The 24,638-nt window shown below is 34.9% G+C and overlaps 1 protein-coding gene across 1 annotated transcript in view; it reads left to right on the top strand.

Annotated features, from left to right (window-relative positions):
* LOC136271608 (uncharacterized) overlaps positions 1 to 24,295 on the top strand; it is a 32,432-nt gene extending 8,137 nt beyond the window's left edge. The window contains exons 5-9 of the mRNA XM_066071946.1: positions 9,882 to 9,993; positions 10,560 to 10,639; positions 10,742 to 10,810; positions 16,231 to 16,293; positions 22,436 to 24,295. Of these exons, the coding sequence (XP_065928018.1) occupies positions 9,882 to 9,993; positions 10,560 to 10,639; positions 10,742 to 10,810; positions 16,231 to 16,293; positions 22,436 to 22,491 (380 nt within the window). The 3' untranslated portion in view covers positions 22,492 to 24,295. The remainder of the gene's footprint in view (positions 1 to 9,881; positions 9,994 to 10,559; positions 10,640 to 10,741; positions 10,811 to 16,230; positions 16,294 to 22,435) is intronic.
* Positions 24,296 to 24,638: the final 343 nt, after the last annotated feature.

Genomic DNA, 24,638 nt, shown 5'->3' with positions numbered 1-24,638 from the left:
TGTGTATTATTGAAAATAATGAACGCTCCCTTGAAGGCATTTCAACATGGAGGGAAACGAGGGAAGCACCAACAAGAAGATAAGAAGATATAAAGGTAAATTCACAAATATATATATATATATATATATATATATATATATATATATATATATATATATATTTATATATATATATAGATATATATATATATTTATTTATATATATATATATGCAAAAGGCATCATTTACTTATTAACATATACATGTATATCAATAAGTAAGCCAAAAACATGTATACCCGAATATCCCAAAAGTGACGGAGTTAGGGTAGTGACGTAGTTAGGGTCACTATATACCTAAATAAAAAACTGGCTTTATTTTTTTTCCATAATTTTATCAAAGAATGTATAAGTCAGTTGATAATCACTGAATCGCCAGATGTGACGTAACGGAAATGATGTACTATACAGGGAGTATTCATTATTGCCAATATTTTAGTAATTGAAGATAGGTTTAATTCAATTGTACATAGGTTTAATTCAATTGTACATATCTTTAATTCAATTGACCCTATCTTCAATTCATTGCATTTGTACCTATCTTCAAATCAATTGTACCTATCTTCAAATGAATTAAAGATAGGTATAATTGAATTGTACCTATCTCTAATTCAATTTGAAGATAGGTACAATTGAATTGAAGACAGGTACAATTATTTGAAGATAGGTACAAATATTTGAATATATGTTAATATGGCGTTCCATATGCCTTTAGCTCTTTAGCAGCTCAATAGTGTCTTTATTTTCACTTCCATTTATTACATGCTCCCGGGGGATACATTTTCCTTATATGATCAGCAATTTTTTTTTTATACGTAAATTTGATTTTTGTTAAACAGGGGATGGGGGACTCTGTGATAAGTCAATTTTTTTATGTTATTTTAAGAAAAATGTCGGCTGCAAGAAATGAGGAAATAGACTGTAATGTACATTATGATAAAATCTTTATTATTCAACAACATTTTATCCGAGATAAATTCTATATACAAGAGGCCAATTGGCCTTAACGGTCACCTGAGTAGCATATATCCCATACACAAACTTGTCATGGAGTCTCAAATATGCATTTAGTTAATTAGGTTTCATACTTGGGTAGAAAATTATAAATTTGTAATGACGACCACATTTCAAAAAAGAACTGTTAAACCTATAATTTTGGTGAAAAACTAAAAGATCTGGTATCCAAAATCATGATTTCAGTTTTCCTTTCAGGTGTGTTGGAGTAAAAATGATATTTTTTAACGTTATATGCATTAACATCTATACATCCATTTAGGCCCTGCCCTAAAGTCAAAACCCATCCTTGAGGGGACATGAAAATTAAAATTTCAGTAGAGGACTTCCTGGTAAACATAATTATTAGTCATTTTTTTATACAGATGTGTGAGAATAGAGAAAAATTTTTTAAATATTATAAGCATTCCCACTATATTGCCATATTGCGCCCCCCCCCCCTTTCATGTCCCGAACCCCTGACCCAGGGGCCATGAATTTCACAATTTAGGTAAAAGAGATTGTGGATATCATAACCATGTATTCAGATTTTTGCTCACATGTGTGGGAGCAGAGTAGATGATTTTTTAAGATTCAAAACATTTTTACTATATGGCCATATTGGCCCCACCCTATAGCCTCAACACCTAACAAAGGGGTCATGAATTTCACAATTTTAGTAGAGGCCCTTATGGACATCATAACCATGTATTCAGTTTTTTGCTCACATGTGTGCGAGTAGAGAAGAAGATTTTTTAAGATTTAAAACATTTTTACTATATGGCCATATTGGCCTCACCCTAGAGCCTGAACACCTAACAAAGGGGTAATAAATTTCACAATTTTGGTAGAGGGTCTCATGGACATCATAACCATGCAGGCACGTAGCATCGTTTTTGAAAGTGGTGGGGGCAGACTTATCCAAAAAATATTGACAAGCAAGGGGGGGGGGGGGGGGTAGTATGTAACTTCAATTTCACTTTCATGTAAATTTTGAAACATTTTTTGCTGCGAGAAAAAGTGGGGGTGGGGGTGGGGGTGGGGGTGGGGGGGGGGGAGGGACCTGCTACGTGCCTGCCATGCATTTAGTTTTTAACAAATATATATGATAGTAGAGAAGAAGATTTTCTAAGATTTAATACATTTTTACTATTTGTCCATATTGGCCCCACTGTAGAGCCTGAACCCCTGACCCAGGGGTCATGAATTTTACAATTTTAATTGAGGGCCTCATGGACATTATAATCATGCATTTAGTTTTTAACAAATATATGGGAGTAGAGAAGAAGATTTTCTAAAATTTAATACATATTTACTATATGGCCATATTGGCCCCACCCTAGAGCCAGAACCCCTGACCCAGGGGCCATAAATTTCACAATTTTGGTAGAGGGCTTCATGGACATCATAACCATGCAACCAGTTTTTTCCTCACATGTTTGGGAGTAGAGAAGAAGATTTTTGAAAATTTTGTTTTTTTTGCATACTTGGCCCCGCCCATGGCACCACAGGGGTGATAGAGCCATGAATTTCACAATTTAGATTCTACTAACCATAGAGATGCTTCACATAAAAAATGGTAACTATTGGCCTGGTAGTTTTCAAGAAGAAGTATTGTTAACGCACGACGACGGACGAAGACCAATTGCAATAGGTCACCTGAGTGACCTAATAAATAGATAACAAAATATTATGAATTATAAATAATGAAAATTTACTGGAAAAAAAGGCAGGGTCATTTTATTCTGCATTCAAATTCATTTACTTTACGTCGCTACTTTTATTTTCATTGTTTTTAAATTATCATAATTCATTTTTTTATCACATGCTGCGCTCGCCCCAACGGTCGCACCGTATTTTGGCGTCGGTGTTAATATATTATCATTATTTTGTTATTTGGCGATTGTGGCCACGACCTACATAATACAAATATATATATACTTAAATCTAATAACGGGCGTCTCGAATAAGCGCTTTTACAAATGCCTTAACGTGTAGGCCGTGACGGGTAGAACGTTGACCATTTAAATTCTGCACACAACTAGAATGTTTCTTACAACTCCAAAGTCTCAAAAAACACAAATGTCACAGCCTCACTTCTTGCTATCATCCTCTGAAACGAATAGGAAATTTAAAAAATTCGGCAGAACATTGATTATAAAGCATATATATATATCTATCTATCTATCTATCTATATACAGCACAAGGAAATTCACATTTTATTAGAGCTCCACCGCCGCCCCGAACGAGGCTTGAACGCACGACCTCTGGAGCCCATTCTCCTAGCGGTGAGCGGCCACCGCGGTCACCACTCGGCCATCTATGCAAGACAAAAATCTTGCTTTCGATGACGAACGGAACCTAGCGCGCTGGCCGCACACTACACAGTCGTTTGAGATACCGGTGGAATACAGTTAAACGACAATTTGAGAGGATCGGAACGATACACATTGCAGAGATAAATACATATATAATAAGCACAAACATTGCAATAACTCTCAAATTGACATATACCTGCCCGTAGTGAATGATATAGATATATATAAAGCACAAGGAAATTCACTTTTTATTGGAGCTCAGCCGCCGCCACGACCGAGGCTTGAACTCACGACCTACGGAACCCATTCTCCTAGCAGTGAGCGGTCACCGCGCTAACCACTCGGCCATTTCGTGCCTCCTTTTCCTTGCCAAATACCTCTGTAATTCACTTTGTCTTAATCCCATATTAATACCATCTATGGAGTTATTTGCAAAGTAGAACGCCTATTGAATTAGCGAGGAACCAATAATCCAAACAACCTTTTTACTACCTATATAAACAGAAAAATTATATATTTAAAGTTACTTAATCCTAATGTAGCTTTAAAGGCATTGGAACTCCATCTACCTTGCTCTGTAATTTCCAATTCTGAACGACCGTACGAAAAACTGTCTGACGCCGCTCTAATCTGGAAGGAATGAAATTTGTAAAGAGATTTTGGAAAACCAGCAACTTCAAGCGACTGTTTAATACTGAACAAAACTGGAACCTTGTAAGAGGACTGCCATCTAAATGCACAAATAACTGACCACCTATCTTTGGTCTCATAGCTGTATATTTTTTCAACCACAATACAGGACATACATATTTTTTTGTTGGTTTCAAAATTACGGAATTTTTTTTTCCAGTTTGATCCGGTTTAGAAAAAGGAACTATAAGCTCTATGTAATCCACTATGGACTTTTGATTTGTTACAAATTTTAAATGACCGAAGGCAATAACATGATTGGTTTGGTTTGGACTTAAAGTAAATTCCCCAACTCTCAAAAAAGCATGATAAGCGGCTGAAAATGCCGTTGAAAAAAGAATAACCTCAAAATTTGACGAACATACTAGAGATGTTATTTTTACAAGTTTCTCAGGAATGTGTTTTGTAATAGGGAGTCTGCTATCTTTTAAATGATTTGACCTTTCGATTCCCTCTAATAATTTTCTTATCAAAAAATGTTGTGTGTTGTCAGAAACCCCCAATAACTTGCATTTGAAACCAATTCCTAAAATATATAATGAAATTGTAGCGTGCGCTACACCTTTCAGCGACAGATGAGCAATAAACATTGATATGTGTGAAACAGGGGGAGGCCAAAATTGACGTAGTTAATATGACGATCTAATTGCTCAAAACCCTTAAGGCTAGTTGAATAAGTGTTTCTTGTATTCAAAGCAATTGAATTGAGCGTCAGGCGTTTAATTGCAGCTGTGAGATCATTCCTATAAAATCTTCCGGAATAGGAATCGGATGTAGATTGGATTCTGGGGCAAGGGCACGACACCTGGTCCACTGCTTGCGAGAAAGTGAATCAGCAATAGCATTGTCATAACCAGCAATGTGACAAGCTTTAAAATAAATATTGTTCACTATGGAATGTAATACTATAGGTCGAACCAATTCCATAACTCTGAGTTATTTAGATGATTTCTTAATATTCAAAATAGAATAATACCCATTGGTAGACACATATCGTAATAATAATCATTATTAAATTTGAAACTAAATAACTGGTGGTCTGAAGGATTAACGGGAAGTAGCCTAAATGCTAATTTAAGATCAATTTTCCCTAAAAAGGCTCCTGTTCCAAGTTTTGCTATCATATCTAAAACCTCGTCAAAAGAAGTATAATGCACAGAGCAAGCGTCTGTATCTATAAAATCATTAACACTATAATCAAAAGGATAAGAGAGGTGATGGATCAGACGCTAGCCTCCATCCTTCTTTGCAACAACACCGATAGGTGATAATCTTAAATTACCTAAATGCTCATAATTAAAAGGGCCAGCTATACGACCCAAAGCAATTTCTTTATCATTTTTTCTTTAACCTCTTTTGGGTGATCTTTAAGAGAAACTGAATTTGTGCAGGTCGTAGAAATTCTAGGGCCCTCATAATGAAGGTAAAGCCCAAATCTTATCCCGTTCTTTAATTCATCAGCTATAGATTGGTTTGGATATACTGATAAATATGGGCACATTATGTCCACTTTAACTGGAGTTGAACCTGTTCTTACGGTTTGTTTGATATTTGTTGCCTGACGGACGAAAAGTTGATGAGATTGGCTGGGGCGCTTAAGAAGCTCTTGATGTTGGTAACTTATGTACAACATGCTAATCAGAACAATGAATAGCAGGATGTTTGCTTTGACACTTGAGACATTGATGCTGATATTGACAATTTTGAACAGGGCAGAAACATGTGCTGTTGTATTCCTAACAGAGTTTTGGGTTGCTCTGAGTATTTTTGTATACTGACTGAGTATTGCTATTGAAAGTAATATAAAATAACCAAAACTCTTGATCAATTTTCCTCCATGAAATACTGTTGTCTTTTGCTCATTTTAAGCGAAATTGTCGGTCATATTCTCTCCAGCCTAAACCACCAGAAACTCGACTAGCACCGAGTGTGACATTGGCCATGTATTTGATGAAACTGAGAGTTTGATCGACATGTGATGACAGATAAATACTCATATATATATTTAAAAAATGCATCTAACCAAGCAACAATACTAGTATTTTTGGTTGCATTTGTGGGTTTTAAAGTAAGTTCCCCATTCATGAATATAACTCTACTTTCTTGTGTGTTTGCCTGCTTATTGAGGAGTGTATTCAGCTCAACGAATTCACCTTTCCTGATTTTTTGCTTAACTAAATGTGGTACGTGCATAGCGAGATCATCATGGACACTAATTATACCGAGTGAACCGGATAAACATGAAGGTGGTTCAATTGTATTGAAACAAATAACCTCGTTCGAAACAGATAAATCTGGATTATACGAGATTTTGGTACCATCATCTATGGATGTGTCCAGCCGCTGAGAAATGATCGTTTCAATTTTTTAATTATTTCCGGCAACATCCGCTCTGCCACCGATGACACAACTTGTTCCAGACCTGTGGCGGCTCCATCCGTAACAAAGGTGATTGTATCCATTGGTTGTTGTGGTCGAAGTGGATATTTCGGCATTTGAAGTCCGGGGTTTCTCTTTGCCTGGTAATCTGGCCTTTCCCGAGTAAACAGATCTACGCTTTACTCCCGACTCCCCTGTCCCTTCGTCAACAGAATAGGATTTCTTGCGTGGTTGCATTCTCAAAATAATAAAAAAAAATTAAAAACAGATTTACGGATTTTTTTTTAAATAATAGTAATATTACAGCAGATGAATTTTTCTTTACAATATAAACAAATCAAACAAAAAAAGATGCTTCAAATACTAGTATAAAAATGCCATATATAATCAAATTTGTGTTTTTGTTTTTTGATCTACAAAACAAATAACACCCATCTCGCAATCCAAACAGCTTGAAATGTAATGACGTCAAAGCTAACAGGAAAAACGTCATCCATGGTATACCATTACGCGCAAAAAATAATTAGGCGCGGATCATAATTACAGCAATAATATATATATTTTATAAATAAAATAAATCGTGTGAATGCAACATGTTTTATGTTTTCTCATGCTGCACAACCTCATCGCAGCTCTGTTTTTGCTGTCTGATAAATGAACTCAACACTTGTGCATGATGAAATATGTCATTTATTAAAATAACGAAAGTAAAGAAAAATATAAACATAGTAGGGGATCAGACCCCAAAACTGTTGACACAAAATGTTAAATTACTTATCAATATGCTGATCCCCTTAAATTACAGAAAAACAATACTTTGTTATACAATATATACAAAACCAGCAAAAAGATGGCACCTCAAAAATAAAATATGCAGTCACAACATGATTTTTATTTCATGTTAACATCAAATTCATAATTGTAAGGAACATGTCCCACTGACCATATGGGTAACACAGACCCAATATTCCTTCATCATTATTTAGTATGCAAACTCGACAAACATAAAATTTATCAGTTCCAACCAAACGCTTAATTACTAATGAAAGGGAGAACTTGAACGTGAAACATGAAAAAATCATACATTTAAATTTCAGGGAGCTAAGACATACACTGTCTTAATTAAAGCAAATAAAATGTAAATATATATCATTATTCTAGAGTGGTAGCACATAAGATCTAAAATCATACTGGCCTCAAAACTTTTGAGTGCAGGATCACCGCATTCCTAATGCTGCGACGAAACTTCCTCAGGGGCTGGTCCTCTGCAGGGGTACACAGCAGATGGACACCATCCGGGCCCAAATAACCAAAACTCCCAATGTCCCCAGAAATAAATCCCGCCAAGGGGCTCGGCAAAACGTTTCAAATGTTCAGTCGCCTGAACCACAAAGACGTTAAAATGTTGGCATGATGGAAACTGCATTCGGCGAATTAATTGGCCTATCATCAATACCCCAACCGGAACCAGCAGAAATAATCATGCGATATCGCATACAACAAAAAACTAGAAACTGCGTTTCAAAACTTACTGTATCAAAACATTACTCGTGCTAACATTCTCAGAGATGAAGGCAGAATGACCCTACTCTCACTGGTCAGATACTGACCGCATTAAAACACGTGAGCCTATCGTTTAATTTGATTGGCTATTACATTTAATTTGGGGAGAATTACACCATGGAATTTTTACAATTACATAATAGATCACTGGGAGATTTTCAGACTAGGGATTTGGGCTAAAAATAGACATGGACAGTGACCACTGAAGGGAAATTACATAATATGGCCAACGACCTATACAAGGCCTGGGAAAGAAATGCAACGTATCTAATCAAACATAAACATGAAAAATACAAAAAATAAGCATATACAATTATATCATTCAACACATAAATACAATTATTTACATAATTGTTGTTTTATTAAGAAGCTCAGCAATTTCAATCTAAACGGAGATTTTTCTCGCTGCTAGAAATATATATGATGAAAAATGAATTGTGTTTTTTCTTTTAGTGCATTTTTCTCTTGTTTTAATTGTTTACAAATATCTTTTTACTAACCTAAGAGTCAACTTTGCTGCTTCGGGTTATAAGCAAGATACAGAGCTTTTCGCACAATGCTACTATACATTTGTACACAAAGCTGAGGTCATGCTTTAGATCGTTTATATTTTAAATCCAGCTATGCTGAATAGGAAATACCAAGTTTTAAAATAATAATTTAAATGTAATAAACTCATGTGAACAAAATCATGACCCAAACCAAGCTATGTTTCTTTCTTATAATTCTACGATTGATGCTGAAATGTTAGTTGATCAATAGAAAAGTCTTGCTAAAAGGATGATATGCTGTAACTACTTTCTGGTGCCCCTTCTTAAACGATGAATTGCATAAAATTTACACGCATTTTAAACAGTTTCTATAGTCCTGACACATTATTATTATAAGGATAAAAGCATTATCGTTGTTCGTAAAAACATATTGCAACGGAAAATCATCTTTGTAGACATTTGTTGTTTTAATAAAAATGAAAATTACGGGTGGGCCTTGGTACAAAACGGCGACATGCCTGCCAATACATTCATTTGAATTATAGCCTTTTAACATATGTGACAACATTTTTCAGTTAAGTTTATTCATCAGCCAAGTGAGTAAGGATATGAAATGTCATACGAAATGAATTCATGCCTGGTAAACGACAATCGTATTTAATGGAGAAGGACATACATTTTTCATTGTTTTAAGTTTTAAGAATTGAGTGCATCTATTCTGGTGAATTGAGGTACCCTTTTCGTCTTTCTCATATAGGATTTAAAAAAAATAAAATACAATAACTAGTAAGTAGTGAAAAATGTACCTTTATGCTCTCATGTATTTTAATCGTTTTATAAAGTGATGGTGGGGGGGGGGGGGGGGTAAAATAAAGGGAACTGGAAATTAACCGTAAACATCAACTGAAAATTTAGTTATTTATATTGCATATGATCTTTTTTCGGTAAAAATGGTATTCCATAAAGGTAAATATGTCAAAGTTTAAGTATATGCAAAAATAAGTGTAAAATTCGGATATTTATTTTTGGTTAATCTACCGAGGGGCCATTTGGCACAATATCCTTTGACCGCCCATATAAAGGCAGTGTTGCGCCTCTTGTTCCAAAAACCATAAAGTATTTAAAGTTGAAAATCCAAAAAGCAGGGCTTCAGTGTTAAAGCCATTGTTACTTAGGTGAACGGTGTATCCCATACGCCTTTGTACATTGTATCTATTACAAGAAATTTAAAGTGTTTTTTTTAAGGTTAAATGATCATTTTAAATCTTACAAATTATTACAGTATGCATCTGATAACAATTAATATAAATCAGGTATATATATTAAGTTTCCGATACCAAATACATGTAGTTAAACATCAAATCGAACGATAAATCAAAAAGGTAGACAATTATTGTCTATTTTCAGACCCTGATTGCTATAGGCTTGTTTCGAATGGCGAGGATATATGGTTGACAACAAAAGATACATCCGCAGAACAAACAACTATGAGAACAATAACAGAGGGATCCTTATCTCCGTAAGATATCACAAATTTTACAGAAAAATATTTAAAAGTTTTGGTCATGCAAACATTGATATCGTGTTGTGTTTAATTCATACTTAATACTTAAAACAAAATATTGTTTGAAATATATATACATATTTAATTTTAAAAAAATCCATTATTAAATTCCTGTTGCGTGTATATCGGTTTTTTAAAGCAATATGAGCTGCATTTTTCATGTTGATTTTTTTTTTTACAAAGATGTTCTTTTCTACTATAATGACAAAAACATCATGGTTTTTAAATTTCTGTTAGCCATATTTTTGTGGAAAAGACCGTTAAAAAGCCTTATTTGGAGCAAAATTGAATTATTGTCGTCCTGTAAAAAAATATATTTGCTATATATTCCTTAGAAGAGAAATATTTTCTTTTGACAAAAATTAATGTTTTCAAATCTTATTTATCATAAAAGTTTGAGTTATATGCAGACTTATCATACTAGCAGGTCTTTGCCGCAAAATAAAATTCTAAAAAATACAGCTCATATTGCTTTAAACAAAAACTAATTTTGTTTATGAGTATTTTTTATTGCATTCTAGACAAACAATAATCCCTATCATAACAGCTATTCTGGCCATTGTTTTCATACCGTTTCTTGCTCTCTTATTGATATACAGAAGTAAGTAAATTATTGAACTTTTTAAATCATATTTGAATGAATATTTTTATAAGAGTTCTACTGGTGGCTAGTATAAAATATATCTATAAACTACATGTATAGAAAGACGTATGCAGAGTGGAATGAAAATGGACGAAAGCTTTGAGGCAATGTTAGGAGAGATCGACATTGGTGAGGCAAAACTTTTTTATGGAGCAATCTAAACGTCCCGATGTTTTTATTGCATTACACATAACTGCTTTGTTTGTATTTACGGCAAATTATTTATTCATATACCAAACCAATATCGATAGTACAAATTATTTTTTTGTAAAGATTGCCTACATAATGTTCATTGATAAAACATTACTTAATTTGATTCAGTTTACAGGTTTTTCTTGAAATAATATTTTTCATAATAGACTGATTTTTGATGAGAGGTAAAATATAATAAATGATTGCATAATTTCTAGATTTAAAAAAAAAAACAAACACAAGATGTATTCATCAATTACAAAAAATACATGTAGTTCAAATTGATCCATTAACATTATAATAATTTACATATAATCTTGTTTCCTGGCTAAGAGCTATTATTTCTCGTGATGACACTATTGATCAAAAGTGTAAATGCATAATTGATAAAAAATGTTTTTTCTATTAACCTGCAGTTTTGTAAATGTGACATGGCACAAAAACGGTTAATGGAGGATTGTTTAAATTTTTAGCCTGTCTTCCTAGTTGTATATTTTACTAAAACTGCATTGTACTTCTTTTGTGATGTGTGTGATGAGCATTTTCGACTTAACCGTAAATAAGTTCGATCGGATTTTCTTTTATAAATCATGCAAACAACAATAACTCAAACTTAATTCGACCTTTATACATTGACTTTTTACTGTACGAAACTTCATGCATTTGGTAATTTGGATTTGTCGGTAAAAAATAACCACATTTCCAAACTACTAGCCACGATTTCGGCGACTCAGGTTTCATTGGTGACCGTATACAGAGTGTAGTTAGATTGTGTTGAGCGTATTGAAGAGGAGCGGATTTACAAGTTTACTTTTAATTAGACTTTTATTTGACGGAAAATGGTTTGCATGTAACGCTCAGCAGACTGCTAAAATCATTAAGTCAAATAAACAAGTTCGAACAAATTAAAAATGCTTCCGAAACGCCGCGGACCTAATATTTCATAAACTCAACAAACTAACTTTTAAAACAGCTATTTAATCAGGGAAAAAAATGTAAATGATCTGAAATAATCCAAAGTGACAGAGTAAATCAGGTCCTAGGTAGCGAAATAAAAAGGAATAATTAAAAAGCGGGATGTTCTGCTATTAGTTTTGCCAAATACATGTACCATGTTAGAGTATCATTTAGATTATTGATATAACGTCGTATAAATGCGCTAAAGTTGTATTTCTATCTGTCGATGTTGTATAGGAACCCATTTACAACTATTGGGATTCGAATACTAATTCATACAGAATTTCACTTACTTTAATTATCTGGAATATTTTTTAATTGATCACTTTTGTATAATTTCAGATAAAACTATGCCACCAATCACATTTTCATCTATTTCCCATATCTCAATATTGTTTATTAAATATCATTAGGTTTTTTATAAAAGAACCATCAAAATAATTGTTACTCATTGGCTACTTTATTTACATACATGTACAATTAAAAAAACCCAGAACTTATCTGCAAAATATCACATATCAGAACTCGAGCTAAAAATTCCAAAATGTGCTTAAAGCTGACATGAATTCATAAATACGCAATATTTTCCTTATATCTCATACTACCGCCATATTGGTTGTCGATTCCTATTGTTCTGCTCATCGCTAAACACCCCCTATTTAAGGCCGAGAGCACTATTCATGCTTCGCCGCATTCAGGTATTTCATACACCCAAACACGTTACCTTGGTCGAAAGACGTGTAAAAACGCGTTTTGAACAAAAATAATAGGACAATCACTACACTAGCAAGGAATACCCAATGAACGACGAAACAAGACAGACTTAAATCCAGCCACAGATACATGTACTTAAAAAATCTTCGGTAATTGTAGACTGCTTTCGTGTGTATGTTATACCATCGCACATGAGCAAACCACACACTGTGGCAGATCGAGCAATGTCAATGTTTTATGGCTTTTAGAAACGGAGCGTTTTTTTAAAAAACCAATGGAAACGATTTTACGTTGTCACTTTCTTGGATTAACTATCGTTTATCTACTGTGTTGGATGTAGTGCCGCCGGGGTTTTCAAAAAGATGCAGACGTTATGCACGCTATATGAACGACCCACGTGTTCGATGAGCATATGAAGTAAGGCAGCACTATCTGTGCAAAATAATACGGATACATTGGATAGAATAAATATACATGTATTTTTTTTTATTTTATTAATTGTTTTTTCCTTTAATATTTATTACAAACATTTTACTACAATGTGTTGTTCATGCATTTAGAAGTGTGTGGTTTCCAACGGAAGACCTTATTGTTTTCGTACTGTTTATTTATTTTTTATTCCCCCGCTCCAAAGGAGAGGGGGTATACTGTTTTACCCTTGTGCGTCTGTCTGTCTGTCCGTCCGTAACAAAAATTTATGTCGCATTTATCTCAGCAACTATTTATCATATGCTTGAAATTTTTACACAGTGTTTGTTAAGGCATGTCATATCGTGGGATATATTTTTGTACCAATCGAACGTCAACTTCCTGTTAAATGACGACTTTGCTTATTTTTTAACCAAAATTTTTAAACAAATTTTCGTCAAAGATTTCTCAGCAACTATTTATCGCAGATTCTTGAAATTTTAACACAATATTTGTATAGGCATGCCATATTGTGGGATATATTTTTGTACTAATCGGGCGTCAACTTCCTGTTTAATGAGTACTTTGTTTATTTTTAGCCAAAATTTTCAAACAAATTTCCGTCAAATATTTCTCAATAACTATTTATTGCAGATGCTTGAAATTTTAACAACACTATTTGTATTGGCATGCCATATTTTGGGATATATTTTTGTATCAATCGGACGTCAACTTCCTGTTTAATGTCGACTTTGCTTATTTTGCATATTCACATCAGAGCGGGGGTATTACTAGTGAGCGTTGGCTCACAGATATCTTGTTTTTTCTCCAAATTTTGTGCACGCGATTTCTCGAAAACTACTCAACTGATCTCGACAAGTTTTTCACAGATGATGAGTCATTATCTGAATTTTGTATGATTTTGAACTTTTTGTCGTCGTCACTTCCGGTCCGGATTTACGGTCGATTTTGTAATTTTTTACGACCAATTTTGTGCAGCGTTGATCTCAGAAACTATTAGAGATGTGACTTTGAAGTTTTCAGGATAGGTCGAGCATGGTTTGAAGTTGTGCACTATGTAGTTGTTTTGCACCAGTGGCGCTATTTTTTGGAGCTCGCTTAGGCACGAAAATGGGGTACATATTTCGAATCAAAATTTTCATATGTTTTGATCAGTATCTTTTTATCAGTTGATATTTTGTTAAGACATATAGAACAAAAGAAGTAGAGAATCAAAAGTTCTATACAATAAGATCAGGAAAAATGGGCTGGCCCCTTTAATTAGGGACCAAGAGACTCGTAAACTCTATTACGAATAACTTGAAAACGATAAATATTTTGTTATACATTATTGAATCAAAGTTGTTGATCACTACATTATCGGTGTGAAAAAGTTATCGTCAGGCCCATGTTTGACGTAATTAGGGATTTTTATTCATTATCTTCATTTTTTTTTTGGGGGGGGGGGGGAGGGGAGGGTGGGAGGGAGGGGGGGGGGGTCATATCTAGTTATTATTATTTATTTATTTTCCAAATTTTGTGCACGCGATTTCTCAAAAACTATTGAACGGATTTCAACCATTTTTTTTTTACAGATGATGAGATCTTATCTGAAGTTTTTATGGGTTTTTTTTTAAATTGTTGTTGTCGTCACTTCCGGTACCGATTTATCGGCCATTTTGTACATTTTTACGACCTATTTTGTGCAGAGTTGATCTTAGAAACTATCAGAGATATGACTATGAAACTTTCAGGATAGGTAGTCTATAGTTTGAAGTTGTGCACTGTTATATTGCTTTACGCCATTACTTGGAGGTCGCCTAGGCACGAAAATTGGATACGAATTTTGAATCAAATTTTTCAAGCGTTTTGATCTGTAACTTTTTATCAGTTGATATTTTGTTAAGACAAATATAACAAAAGTGGTAGTTAATCCAATGTTCTTTCCAACAAAATCAAGAAAAAGGGGCTGGCCCCTTTTTAGGGGCCAAGACACTCGTAAACTCTGTTACATATAACTTAAAAACGATAAAGATTTTGTAATGTATTATAGAAGCAAAGTTGTTGATCGTTACAATATCTATCAGAAAAAATTATTGCCACGCCCATTTATTACGTAATTAGAAATTTTAGGGGCCAAAGTACTTAAACATTGACGCAATATATCTAGAGAAGGAGACATATTTTGCTATGCATTGTAGAAGAGAAAATATCTGTATTGATGATTCTAATCGATCCCTTTAATCAAATCACCAATGTCTGTCCCCATTAAAGATCTAGAGGGCTGGCCCCTAAAATATTCAATCATTTGTATTTAAAAAATGAACAATTCTAGATAAGTGTAAGAACAAAAAATGTTATTATTCGTGAGACCTTTCGAATGAACTCATAAAAAAGGTACTGGCCCCTTTATTTAGGGGCCAATACTGTTGTAAATTCTTTTACAGATTACGTAAAAATGATACAGATTTTGTAATGCATTATTGAGGCAAAGTTGTTGATCGTTACAATATATATCAGAAAAAATCATTGCCACGCCCATTTATTACGTAATTAGAAATTTTTAGGGGCCAAAGTTCTAAAACTTTGACGCAATATATCTAGAGAAGGAGACATATTTTGTTAAGCATTGTAGAAGAGAAAATATCTGTATTGATGATTCTAATCGATTCCATTAATCAAAACACCAATGTCTGTCCCCATTAAGGATCCAGAGGTCTGGCCCCTAAAATATTCTATCATTTGTAATTATAAAATGAAAAACAATTCTAGATAAGTGTAAGAACAAAACATGTTATAATTCATGAGACCTTTCAAATGAACTCAAGAAAAAGGGGCTGGCCCCTTTGTTTAGGGGCCAAGACTCTTGTAAACTATATTAAAGATAACTTAAAAACGATACAAACGATGTAATGCATTGTAGAAACAAAATAATTGATCGTAACAATATCACTTTGTAAAACAAATTTCCAAACCCATTGATAACGTAATAACGGATTTTAGGGGACTAAAATCCTACATCTGTAATGTGCTGTATTAGTAAAAGCAAAACTCTTTGTTAAGCATTTTAAAGGATAATGACAATCGTATACATTTTCTGAAAGGGAGTGGTTGAGGGGAATTCTGAAATTTCATTGATATTTTAATGCTATCGTTTAAAAATTGAACGGAAGACCTACTCGTTACTCGTAACGAGATCGTATCTAGTTGTTTATGTAATTGTATATGAAAAAAGTGTTAACAACATTAACAATATTCGTGTTCATTGTTTTCTTCAGGAAAGCTTCGCAGGGCATCATACCTTTTCAGAAGATTCTCTACGAATGACTTTTCAACTTACAGTTAGTATATTTTTGGTATTTAACCACCGTTTTTATAAATGAGCAATTACAATTAAAAAGGAATATGAGGAAGTGTATTTAAATACCATATTTATAGAGGAGATGGGGTAAAGGCCCTTTTACACCAAGCTGCGTCCCCACGGTGTGTACACGGCGTTGTAAAATTCATGGAATCGCCATAGGATCGCAAGGAAAATTCAGAAAAAATGTACAGTTTTATTTGATAATTTTACAAGTAGAGATGTTACGGCGTCCTAACGGCGACCGGGGCATTCTTATGGAGCTTCCCAGGGCGTGTAACTGCGTTTCCCCAGAGTTCTACTTTGCGATTAACTGCGCTCTCGCTGAGTCTCCACCGAGCGCTCTTGACGTGACGAGTTTTTACCGTGCGTCCACGGCATGCTCTGCGCGCCGACTGCGTGCACAAGACTTCCTGGTAGGTAAATATAAATTTGTACAACTGTATGGAAAACAAACACAAATGGCATGAATTCCATCTACGTCCATTAATAGGTCTTGGAATATTAGCAAATGCTACGTTTTACATCGTCATCTACATCCAGTTTGATAATCATTACATCGCTTGCTATTGTACAACAGCCATTGTTCGAGTTTTCGTGGTCCTGATGACAACGCACTAGAAACGCCGTGGAAGTGCGGTATAAACGCAGAAGAAACGTCACGAGAGCGCGATGAACGCAGCAACAGCTCTTTGGGTTCTCTGTGTGAACGCAGCCAAATGAAAAACAACTTGTTCAAACGCTGAGGATGCGCAGTGAGATCCCAAAGGACGCCGTGGGGTGTCCGTGCAAGCGCAATTGACTTATCACTGTGTCAACACTGCGATTAGCTGCGTTTCTTGAGCGCGCCGACGGAGCTCTCGTGGCGCTGTTGGGTATCTTACGGCGCTGTCACGGCGACCTCACTACGCTTCTACGGCGTGTTTATCAGAACGCAAAGCCACAGCACGTACTTTGTGCACGTTCCGTCGCATGTCGTTCTAAAATGTTCAGGTCGATCCCACCGCGACGGACGAAGATGCCGCTGCGTTGTTACGGCGCTGTAGGAGACTCTACTGCGTTTACTTTGGTGTTTTACATTAATTAAGGACGCAGTGGGATCGCCGTGAGGACATAGCTCCGGTGTGACAGGGATTTTACAAACCATATTCAAAAGCTGTTATGACTGAATTGGTTTTCTATAAATGTTTGTTTATAAAAAAACATAATATAAGTATTTGTTACTTGTGTATTTACGTATAGTAAAAATGACAAAGATGCAAGTAAATGCATCATTGTTTATTTTTTCCAAATATACCTTACCTTAACCTTAACTCTCTACATGCCAGGGGGCACATAAGATAAGGGATGGACATTTGCCTTCCATACGTTGCGATCTGAAGCCTCTCGGCGCGCTACGTTCAAGGAGTTCCATCCTGTCTTTTTCTTTCTACCGCCACTATCCGTCGCCACTTTGGCTTTAGGCGTCCCCTCTTGCTTCTTTCCTAAGGCTTCCACCTCAGAGCCACAGCACAGTCATCTGCTGGAACCTTTCCTAATATGTGACCGGATCTAGTTCCATCTCCTTCTCCTGATCTCTCCACTGATGTTAGATGTTTCTGCTGTCTTAAGTAGGGTCAGGTCTGATATGCGCTGTTGCCACTGGACCCTAAGGTATTTTGTCAGGAAGAAGTCGATCTACTCTACCATGCAGAGAGGGCTAGGATTTTGAAAATGCTTTTCTTAGCAATAAGCTTCAAACCGACCTTAGCTGAGTTTATTCCAGCTTTGTTGTTTTGCACTGGAGTTCATAATAGAAGGCAGTAGAGCAATGTCGTCCGCGTAGTCAAGGACTTCAAGCATGGAAGTGAAGTCCCATCTAATTCTGGTTCGTTCTTCTTTAACTGTCTGCTGCATCACCTAGTCTATTATCACGAGGAACAAGAATCCTAAAATACAGCAGCATTCCTTTACGCTGGTATAAAGCAGAAATATATCCCCAATAGAAGAATAACCGGGTATTATAATGACCGCCGAATGAAAAAAAATCACTTTTCTTCAGAAATGCAAATATTCCAACGCCACCTGTCTCCTTAGTCATTATTTACGACAATATAAATAAGTCATATTTGGACTGTCAATTTGTTCACCAATAAATATCATATTATTACAACAATTGAAACACTGTTTTTGATTATAATCCTTTAAGTATAACACAATCTCCTCTGAGAGAGAGAATGTTAATATGCATTGTGTAGGAATGCGTTCTTTTATTTATTTTTTATAATAATAAAATAGTTATGCAACACCTGCACAGTTTTCTGATTGGACTCGTGTTGACCTGGGCTATTTGTTGCGAATGCAATTGTAGAATCCCGATAAAGTATAGTTCAGCTAGCTGTGCATAAATTTTGTAAATCAAAAATCGTTTTTAAATAATAAAGCTATAGAAAATGCTATTAAGTATTATTTATGGTAAAATAAAATTTTATATTAAATAAATAATTAAATTAGATAAAAACGACAGATGTCTACGCTAGTGCAATGCAAGTTTGTGTGTTTGCTACGGATATAAAAAAAAATATATATACTAGTATACATGGATTTTCGAACAAGTTGAGTGTTTTCAACTTCAAAATCAGTTGAGCGGAGTAAAGAAAACTCCAGTAATTTCAAAGTCAGATATCTTAAGTAAGGGGTAACACATATCTATTCTTGTTTTTTGCAGGGGTCATTTTTACGGTATCATTTCTCTTGATGTTAACATGACCCCTGGGTCTTTTTTCTTTTTAAACATCCACTTATTCTAGCCGGAGGTTATTACTTTACATCGAAAAATTACACCCGATAATTATTCTACGGGGTCATCATTCTTTTTGACACCGGTCATAACAGGGGAAGGGGTAGTGATCTTATTGTCTTTGATCAAAGAGCATTGAAAGTCCTCGAATAGTGCTTTAACCATTTGGTATAAAGTTCTTTCTCATGATGATCCTTATGCACTTAGTCGAATGCCGACTCGAAATCAAAAAAGTGGATAATACATATAGTAGCAGTCAACTCATTGGCCTGTTTTAGGATAATTCTGAGGATGAATATCTGGTCGATAGTACCTCCAGCTCTCCGGAAGCCGCCTGTTCCCTTCTTAGTGTGCGGTGTACGCCGGCCTGTACTCTGTTTATGATGAAATAACTGAGAACTGCAAGGATACTCCTCTCTGATTGCTGCACTTCTGCAGGTTGCCTTTCTTGGGGATTTTTCAAATCAGTCACTTGGTCAACTCCTTAGGCATTTTCTCCTCTTTCCATGTTTGGTCAAAAAGTGAGTTCTTGGCTGGTCTGGACGAGGTCTGATATGAGCATTTCTGCAGTAATCTGATCTGCTCCAGCGACTTTTTTCATTTCTGGGCGACTTCAATTCAGCTCTTACTTCTTGTGTGGAACGTGGCTCGACAGAGATATTTAGCTCCTCTATTTCTTCCTGCTCCTCTTGTGGTGGTGATTCTCGAATCTCCCTAGTTAGCACTTCCTCAAAGTGTTCATTCTACCTGGCGCGTCTTGCTTCTTTGCTTTTCAGTTGTTTTCCATCTTTGCTTTTCACTGCTGCTGTTTGCTTGTTTTCTTTACCCGTCAGCTGCTTTAAAATGTTGTAAAGTTTCTTTTCTTTCCCGTTTTCAGCTGTTTTCTGTGCTCTTTCGGCTTTTTCTGCTATCCACCTCATCCTCCTCTTTCTTACATTTATCTTGACTGCATTGTCTGTCTCTTTATATTCTTCCATTAATCTTGTCTTGACTCTATAAAATCTTGTCACATCTGTTTTGCTTCAATTTCCTTTCTTCCATCTCTTAGCTTTCATGTGTCTTCGCTATTCCAAAGCCTGCTCTTTCCTCTTCTGTAGCTTAGGATTCCCCCCGCTGAGTTTACATAGGCTAATTTGGTTTTTCACAAATTTTCTCGATATCCCCATTCTCCTTTTTATTGATTTCTTTCTCATGCAGTCGTTGTACTTTGGTCTTACTTCCGCGTTTTTTGGGGTGTACAACGTTAAATCTTGGTCTTGGCTCGCTCTTGTTCTTAAACATTTTAAGGCGTAGTCTGATCGTAGTCTTCATCGTTTAGTGGTCGCTGTTGGTGTCTGCTCCCTTCATAACTTTGGTGTCCAAGACTAAAGATTTCCATTGTCCATTAATAAGGAGGTGGTCAATCTGGTTTTTAACTCTTTTATTGGCAAATACTCATGTTGCTTTGTGTATGTCTTTATGGAGAAATAATGTTCCTGTGATCACTAGCCCGTTGGTATGGCAAAAATCATACAGATTCTCAGCGTTTTCATTTTGATTACCCAGTTCAAATATGCCAATAAATCTTTCGTATCCTGTTATCATTTCCTACATTGGCACTGAAGTCCACAATAATTATCATGATGTCGTTCTAATTGCAATTGTTTTTGTAATTATTGGTAGAACTGATTTTTCTCTTCTTTTTTTTCTTATCATTATGTGGCTCATATACCTGTATTATTGTCACTCTTCTGTATCTTGTATAGAAGCGAGCCGTTATATTTTTATTGCTGATGGGTGTCCATTCAAAGTGTGAGTTCTCTGCTCTCTTGCTAATTAATATGACAACACGTCCCTCATGCAGCACTTTATCTCTACTGTAGATGACAGTCTGACCCTAGATAGACCAGTCTCACTGGTTCCCAGAATGTCCAGCTGGTATCCTTCCATCTCGCATGCTATCTGTGCTTACGCTCCTTTGCTGTATATTTTTTATACAGTCCAGTGCCTGAATGTAAATGTTCGCTTGGGTGTCACAAGGACATAAGTCGGACGTAAGGCTTCCTTTTTGCATCTACCCTTGGTCTTATTGCTGCCATCGTTGGCGATTCTCGCTTCACCCAGTCTTTCTTGTATGTCCATAGTTTCTGTAACGTGTTGTTTTCTTAGTACGCAAACCTCTATTTACCTCGAGAAAAGGTGGTTTGATTTTGGAGTTTCCTTCCTAGGCTGCGTTTCTTCCCTGGATATTGAGCGCAGTCTGCCCACATGGCTTCATGTTGTTTTCTTTCAATTTGGCTTTTCCTCATTTTGGTGTAGCTACAAGGCATCTTTTAAGTTTAGAATCAGAGTTTTTTTCTTAGATGAGATGTCCTCCAAGACGGATGAACCTCATCTATCCATAGCACTGGTTTTCAACTTGCCTTTGTTCCTTTTCCTATCGGTTGTAGCAGTTCTGAATGTTATATACATGTACATGTATCTCTCTATATCGATAAATAAATCTTATAAGAAAGAAATCAGTATAATTTGCAATTCAAAATCTCTGCCTTTTACGATTATTGACAAAGGAAAAGCAAAACAAACTTCATTGTGTATCTCCTCGGGGAAAAAAGTGGTTGTCATTGTTCGTTCAATAGCACATTCGTCCCGATTATGTATATTTATGCTTAACCGTTCTTGTTTTGAAATATCAAAATATATTATAAAGGCAACACCTTTTTAAACACGATACTCTTTTTCTTGCTTGTGTAAAATAACTTAACTTGCACACGAATTTAAAATAGCCTTTATTAGGGGAAACACACACATATTGGTCCGTTAAAAATATACATATACATCCCTGATTGCCCACAAATTTTGTTTTGTCTTGGTTTGATCGTAGTCGTATATTAAACCAATTTATGCTTTTCTCTTGAAACAATAAAGCCGTTATGAATGTGTAGACCCTCCATGTATTATTGTTCATCAATCTTTAGCTGTCGATGTCACGTGATTGATATTCAAGAGGAGGCAATTACATTCGGCAATTACATTCTGAAAGAAAAAAAAATATTAATCAGAATTATTCTTTAAGTTGTTATCCTTGTATCGTGATTGAATTCAACATAATGATTGTAATTTATAGCACAGTGGTGACTTCATGAGTAAACAAAAATATGCGTTTTCACCGTCATTCATAACAGTTACTGTATAAGGTGTGACTAGCTTTAAAATAGTCATTCATTTAATAATCCTATGAGACATTTTCAAATCCTTGAGGATCAGTTAAAATTGTTTTGTTTACCTCGGTGATACAACTACCTAAAATTTGCTCGAGAGTAAAAAAAATATGTTACTGTTGTTCTTTTTTTTTTTTTTACAGAAACACAAGTATTAACAAACCATGGACTCAGAAGAAATTATTCTGCTAAATTTTAGAAGTACTGTTGGACAAAAATTATGAGAAAATTGCCAAAATAGAGACAGAGAGAGAGAGAGAGAGAGAGAGATTCATTTCACATTTTTTTTCGATGATAGGGTACCATACTCACATAGGCACCCCTCATTTTTTTCTTAAAGCAATGTCTTACTTCATGTGGGTTGTTACATGTAGGAGACATTACTTGTTATTTATATACTAAAGTCTTTGTTCTTCTTTTGTCGCGCTAAACTGATCACGTCCTCGCATGTTGGGGTATTACATGTTGTGACTTAATTTTGATTATAGCACACATACCTGCATAGATTTCTTTTAGAAGAAAGTACAATTTTAACAAACAATTTGCAGGTACGCATCGTTAATTATAATAATTGATCAAAGTGCAACGGAAGGGTCAATATGTATTTGACCTTTGACACATATCAATATGTTTTAGCAATTTGCTTGTTGCTTTTACTGTGCATTCGATTTTTGATTGTCACCATTTACGTTTATGTGTGTGCATTGGATTGAAACATTGCTGTTACTCTTTTTCCCTTTTCTAGCGATTTGAAAATATTTTTCTTATTCTTGCAGTTGGCATTCTTCAGTCTAATATTAATCTTAGGCTCTGACTGATGGTACACCTTTTTAATATGAAAACGCTGCAGTGCTGATAACATACGGGCATTTTTGCAGTACGATAAATATTATACCTAACAGACTTTTGTCTGTAACAAAAAACAGACATATTTTGGCATATCAGGTCTTCAAACTGCCTTATATTTTTAATACACAATTAATTAAGCATATATTACAAACATATTCGACTCGTCTCGGTCATTTTTGGTGATGTAATTGGTTTTTTTTCATTGTTTGAGTAGAGAACCATTTTAAGAAATAAGAAAACCTCTAAATCACATGATTGTCTGGTCTTCATAAAACTGTTCTTATCCGAATCATAATTCTAACCTCAACATGAAAGTAAAACTGCTTTGAAATATGGATTTTATCACTTTTGTGAAATTCTCATAGTTAGTGTAGTTAATTTATGATTCAGTGACAAAAATAATACTACCTATCTAGAGCAATTGGTACTCTAAATGCAATATGTTTGCCAAAAAATAACTAAGTTCAACAGATTGGTTTTTTCATGTTTAATAAAAAATTACATTCCTTTGAAATCTCTGATACATGTACATATGTACAATCAATTGATCTGCAAAAGAACAACCTCTTATCTTAAAAACTGTAGAAGAAATTATCTGTACAATAGGGGTGCATGTACCCTATATGCAATAATTTGCCAAAACAATGAATAAAATCAAAAGATAATATTATTTTTATAAACTGTTAAAAATCAAAATCCTAGCAATGTGCACACCTCTAGTACATGTACAATTGATCGCAAAAGGACAACTTAAAAACTTTTGGAGGAGTTTAATAGAAAATATGTTTAGTAGGGGTACACTTTTGGCAGCCGCCGACCCGCCATTTTCACCATTTTAATAACCCGGTTAAAAAGGAGAAAAAGGGAATATCAAAAAATCATAAAAGTCCTTATCCGGGGAGGGGGGGTGGGGGGGGGGGGGGGGCTATAGTATTATTGTCACTGTTCATTTTAATTTCCTTATTTTAACTTCAGTTTTTCAAGTTTCCAAAAAAGGTCAGGGGCGGGGGTTTAACTCCATGATAATTCAGTCATCTTTATGTGTATGTTAGGGAAAAGTGGAGGCTGGAGGTCATCCCCAAGTTCCCTCTGATGCTATTTAAACCCCCCCCCCCTCCAAAAAAAAAATTGTATTTTGTTGAGAATATACACCCCCTTAAATCTATAGATATCGTAATACAGTGTTAAATGTATTCTATAATGTGATGTTATTCGAAAAGTAAACCAGATTTATTTGTATAATTATGCATAATTGAAGTAGACGTGCACATAACGTAAAGAAAAACATTTTCATATTTTGAATTTGATCATACATGTACTTTCAAATCAACTGTTATTTATTTTATCAGGAAATGCATCCTTTATATTATGAATTCTTACTTTTGTAAAATAAATTATTAGATGATGATAAATGTTGATTTTTTTTTCGAATTACCTTTTTTTTCTTTATTGTGTATCTGGTTTTTGAAAGGTCTTGGCTGTTTATGGTTTTTGAAG

The sequence above is a fragment of the Magallana gigas genome, chromosome 9 (assembly GCF_963853765.1).
Source record: "Magallana gigas chromosome 9, xbMagGiga1.1, whole genome shotgun sequence".
Taxonomy (NCBI): Eukaryota; Metazoa; Mollusca; class Bivalvia; order Ostreida; family Ostreidae; genus Magallana; species Magallana gigas.
The sequence above is the reverse complement of the archived record's forward strand: the minus strand, read 5'-3'. Positions and strand labels throughout refer to the sequence as shown.